The 5,773-nt window shown below is 26.2% G+C and overlaps 1 protein-coding gene across 1 annotated transcript; it reads right to left on the bottom strand.

Moving 5' to 3' along the window:
- Nucleotides 1-4,471: 4,471 nt before the first annotated feature.
- On the bottom strand, nucleotides 4,472-5,008 carry LOC126554822 (death-associated inhibitor of apoptosis 2-like). Its single transcript, XM_050209845.1, has one exon. It carries the CDS (start codon nucleotides 4,963-4,965, stop codon nucleotides 4,567-4,569), a length of 399 nt encoding a protein of 132 aa, XP_050065802.1. The 5' UTR covers nucleotides 4,966-5,008; the 3' UTR covers nucleotides 4,472-4,566.
- Between the last annotated feature and the right edge of the window lie 765 nt (nucleotides 5,009-5,773).

The raw sequence follows: 5,773 nt of genomic DNA, 5'->3' as shown, positions 1-5,773 counted from the left end.
TCAAAAATATTTATATAATACAGTTTTTATCAATTATCCAATAGTTTTAAATAATTGACTCATGACGTTTTTGCAATCAACGATTCGTATATATATATATTATATTAGTACCTATGTCAAGAATTTCCTCATGTATAAGAATAATTTTTTTCGTTTATCAAGTTGTGTAGTGTGTATGTACATTGTACATTTTATGAATACAGCAATTAATTAAAATTAATCCGTAAAAAAAGTCCGTTTTAAAAAAAGTTTGACAAAAAGTCCGGATTTAGTTATTTATAGTCAGACAAAAAGTCTAAGCATATTATTTAGTTTCTAATAAAAAGTCGGAAAATACAAAATATTGTTTATAACTAATATTTATTTTTAAAATTTAAAAATGTCTGTACATATAGGTATGTATTATATTATTATGTTTTTTTTCTATTTTCTTATTCTTATTATTTCGTATAACTAAAAAAAATAAAACGGAAATCTACTATAGTTAATTACCTATATTATATATCTCTTAGATCGTATATGATCTAAATTCTAAGATATATCTATCGCTATATGTGGCTGTATGTCTACATATTAGCTACCATAAAATTATATTATGTACCTACAAGCAATAATCAATAATACCACGATTATTATATAAAAGAACAAAAATTATATAGATCTAGATTCTAGATAAATACATGTATATTAAAATACCTATTAAAATTGATTAAAATGGATAATAAATTATACAATTATAAATGAAAATTTAATAGAATAATTTGTATTTTCGGACTTTTTGTTTGTCCGACACTAAAAATGTGTTCGGACTTTTTTTCCATAGACTTTTTGACCGATTACCAATTACAAAGTACTCGTATATTATAATTTTCATGTTAAACAATAATAAATACCTATAATAGTTTAATATAAATAAAGCTCTTTAATTTTAGATTCTGAACGTTTTTTTTTTTGTTTAGCATTTGGTTATTGAATATTACTGTAATAATTATTTATATTAAACATTTAAATCAGTCAATTTTGCTAGGTAATTGAATGGATAATATTATTATCATATGAATGTGGTTTAAATTTGTGTATCAATAGGTTAGTGTAAACTTGGTTAAGTCACAAATCTGAAATAGAGAGATTGATAGTTGTCTAACAACTTATATTATATCATAATATGTATTTATATCCATGTGCTTTCTATAAAAATAATTAAATTAAAAATATTTTTATACCGTTTAATGAAGTGATAAAATATATTTGAGAGTAATGAACTTATATTAATTAAGTGAATTTATAAAAATTACTCATAATACTAAAGTATGATACTAGTTTTTATTAAAAACATAAGAACGTGTGTAGAACAAAAAACAGTTTATATTTTTTGTCTTACTAAGTCATGTTTGAAAAAAATATTAACACATTTTTTATCATAATCAAATAACAATAAATTACAAAATTACTTTGAATTTATTATTCATTAACTAAATCAATATTCTAATTAATTTTAAAGTTTATTTTTACATATTTTACTTATTAGACACTATGAGTAGGAGATATTATTTAATATTTTAATTGTACCTAATTTTTAAAATATTAGATATATTTATTATCTATTTATTAAAAGGATGCTACCCATGCATTTGTTGTCTCCGTCTTACACACACCCGATATAGCAAAATTTCGTTCACTAGTTTCAATAGTGTGCTGTTAGTTTTGATATTAGATTAAATTGACCTATTATCAAACTTTTAGGTAAGAACATGATCTGTGCTTTTGGCGATTTTTCAATTTTTTCAAGCATACTATGAGCAAGTATGAAGTGAAATATCACAAATTAAAAATGCTCATATCCCGCTTGAAAATTAAACTATAGAATAGAAGGCAACGCTTAAACACAGATAATGTTATTATATAAAAATTGTATAATTGGTCAATTTACTCCAATATCAAAATTAACAGCCCACTATTGAAACTAATGAACGAAATTTTGGTATGTCGGGCGTGTGTAAGACGGAGACAACAAATGCACGGGTAGCATTCTCTTAAAAAATAACTACTTTATTTAATAAAGGAAAATGAATAAATTTGGAATTTAGTATGTATTTGTATATTAATTGTAAATGTCAAATATGTTAAGGTTGTGTCCTTACACTCTATCGTATTATAATAGCGGTGCTACTAAAATTCAGGTGTTTTTATTATATATTTCTTTTTGGTAACATTCATAATTTTTATTATTATTATTATTATTTATTATTATTATTATTATATTATTTATTTCTTGATTCATTTACTGGATTTCTGTGATTGTGACTTGTGTTAAGGTAATTTTCAAATTAATTATTTTATAATATTACTAGCTGACCCCGTGCACTTCGTTGCCCGTTAAAAATGCAAATTCTATATGATATGATTCGAATTTTGATTAATTTGTTATTTACTATTCGGTTTAACGGTGTTCAAAACTTTTCATTTTCATTGACTGTTTTGATTCTCAAAAATCTTGTGAAAGCACCACTTTAATATGCGAATTTTGTAAAATGCTTTCTTATTACACACTAAATTTGTGATACGATTTTACGAATGTACCGTGTAAATTGTAAGCATCGATCTATCATTGTTCAGGCTCTACGTTTATCAGTCAGTGAGTTACTCAAGTGATAATATTATAGTCATTCTGCTTACCGTTGCCGTGAGACTCTCTTATGATTATGAGAGCAGTATATTATCATGTAGGCAATCCACACGTGGTGGATTGCGGACCCCGCGAGATGTGTATAAGAAGTTTATAATTTCTAACACTTAAGTTTCAAAGTTATGTCATTTTTTTTTTTTACTACAGTGGGTAAAATACAATAATGTGCCATCTCGTGGTTTTTGTATTGTTGCCTGTTGGTAAAACAATAAAACTTAGTATAACTTGTTATGTTGGTCTATTGCTGTGAATTTGAAATTTACTGTGACAACGAATCATCAGTTCCAGAATATTATCGGCGCTCGCCACATATTATTAATAATAAATATTGAAAAAAAAATTATTCTATCTTTTAAGTTGGACCATATTATTAAATGGTTACCAAATTTTATCAAAATCCGTAATTCATTATATTAATTTTATATATTACCATAGCAACCACAAATAAATAAATATTATTCTCAAATCGTATAACCCCCATAGCAACCATTTATAAACAAAAATTCTATCGTAAATCTCAATATTCCTGTTTGAGCACATATTATTAATAATAAATATTGAAAAAAAACTATCCTATCTTTTAAGTTGGACCATATTACACGCGTTGTAAAAAATTTCATCAAAATCGGTTAAGTGGTTTAGGAGTCCATTGAGGACAAACATTGTGACACGAGATTTATATATATTAAGATATACTCTAATTATCAGCTAATTTTGTATTTTTTTTTTTTTTTTTGGTTGACAGGTAGCAGTTGTGTTTTTTTTTTTTTTTTAACTTTTAGTATTAAGGTTTTTTTTAGCTGTAAGTTTATTTTTATTTATTTATTTTTGTCTTATATATATATATATTTTTTTTTTTCATAAAATGGGACGTCCGAGTAAACGTACACAAAATAAAAAAGAAGCAATAAAAATGTCACGCGAAAACATTGTTCTTCATTTGCAAGAACTTGAAAAGGATAAATTGAGAAAACAATTAAGCCGTGCGTCTGATGATATTGTTGCAACAAATCAAAGAAAATTGTTAAATTTAAAAAGTACAATAAAACGATTGAAAGACCCAGTTTTAAAGAAAGCTAATCAGATCGCCAGTCGTAAAAGCATGTTGAAACGATTGCAAGATCCAGTTATAAAAAATGCAAACAAGGTTGCCAGTGTGAAGAACAGATTGAAACGAATGGAAAATCCAGTTTTCAAAAAAACATATCAAATTCAAAATGTTCGAAACATGAGAAAGCGAAGATTACCATCAGATAGTAGCCTATGTCAAAATGTATCTACTAAAAAGAAAACACCAAATTCAATATCTTATAAAAAACGAAAACGGCAAAAATTAAATGAAACTAGGCAGAAGGAAGATGTTTTGATATCTGAATATATTTTGAAAAGGTCTCAAGGTTTATCAGAAAAATGTTATTCGTGTCATAGATTACGTTTCCCATTCAGTGTCAATAAATGCAACTCTGATATCTTGGAATTCTGATGATAATTTTTAAAAACGAATAGAAATAAATGTAATAACTGAAATAAACGTAAAACACAGATGTTATTTACACATGTATGATCGTTACAACACATATTTATAAACTAAGTGTATTACTTGTACATGTATGGTTATATACTAAACTGATCACATTAAAAAAAATTGAAGTGAACATGAAATCAAATCAAATAACGTGTGGAAGGGAGAATTACTTACCTGATCTGTCGAACCCGAAACTGCAATTTTTTTAAATCTAATATATTTAATTATAATTATCTTACTTGACAACAAGTTCACGAGGTATAAAATCAAATATTAACACATTTAAGTTGATTAATTCAATATTTATTTTGAAATACAAATAAATTATAAAAGTAATAAGAAACATCAAAGTAAACTAACAAGTAATATCATTTGATTTAGACTTACAATCACAAACATGGCTAGCTTTTACATATTCGTTTTTTACATTTTCTATAAATTCATTTCCTTTACATAGTAATACAAATATACATTTAGGATTCCATTTTGCGTGTTCGACCCATGGTATATCATCGTTTGACCATTTTTGTAAGACAAGTTCACAGAAAAAACATTCAACTATATCACCTACACCGGTATATTTTAAACCAGATTCAGCTAACGAATATTTATTTTGACATGAAGTAGATGGATATGAGTTATATGTTTTTAATCTTGACATAAATGTGGTATAATTTGAATGTACTGGATATGAATTATTTCTTACTAAATAAACTAAAGATGGAAAATCGTTGGAAAATTTCTGTAAATTCATGGTTACAATAAAGCTTAAGATAAATACTTTAAAAAAACAAATCAATAAGCTAATTTACCAGAGAAATAATAAAAAAATATAACAAGACTTAATTAAGATGTATATCAAGATAAATACTTAAAAAAAACAAATCAATAAGCTAATTTATCAGAGAAATAATAAAAAAAATATAACACGACTTAATTGTTCAACCGTTAGTAACAAACTAAATGTTTTAAATTAAACACGAATAGAAATAAATGTAATAACTTAAATAAACGTGAAACACAGATGCTATTTACACAGATATGATCGTTTCAACGCATATTTACAAACTAAGTATATTACTTGTGCATGTAGTTATATACTAAACTGATTATATTAAAAAAATTGAAATGCATGTGAAATCAAATCAAATAACGTGTGGAAGGGAGAATTACTTACCTAGGTTTTTTTTCAGAAAAACCATGGGGCGTCTGACTCCATTTTACAGCGGGAATTTCTTACACTGCAAGGGGCCAATACCTCCTCAAACTTTTTTCATCTCCGCTGAAAAATGGAGCCAGACGCCCCATATTTATACTAATAAATGGTTAGAAAAACCATGGGGCGTCTGGCTCCATTTTACAGCGGGAATTTCTTACACTGCAAGGGGACCATACCCCCTCAAACTTTTTTCATCTCCGCTGAAAAATGGAGCCAGACGCCCCATATTTATACTACTAACATATAAAATTCAAAATGTTCGAAACATGAGAAAGCGATGATTACCATCAGATAGTAGCCTATGTCAAAATGTATCTACTAAAAAGAAAACACCAAATTCAAT

This window comes from Aphis gossypii, unplaced genomic scaffold, assembly GCF_020184175.1.
Source record: "Aphis gossypii isolate Hap1 unplaced genomic scaffold, ASM2018417v2 Contig00618, whole genome shotgun sequence".
Classification (NCBI taxonomy): Eukaryota; Metazoa; Arthropoda; class Insecta; order Hemiptera; family Aphididae; genus Aphis; species Aphis gossypii.
This window is presented reverse-complemented; position numbering and strand designations above follow the sequence as displayed.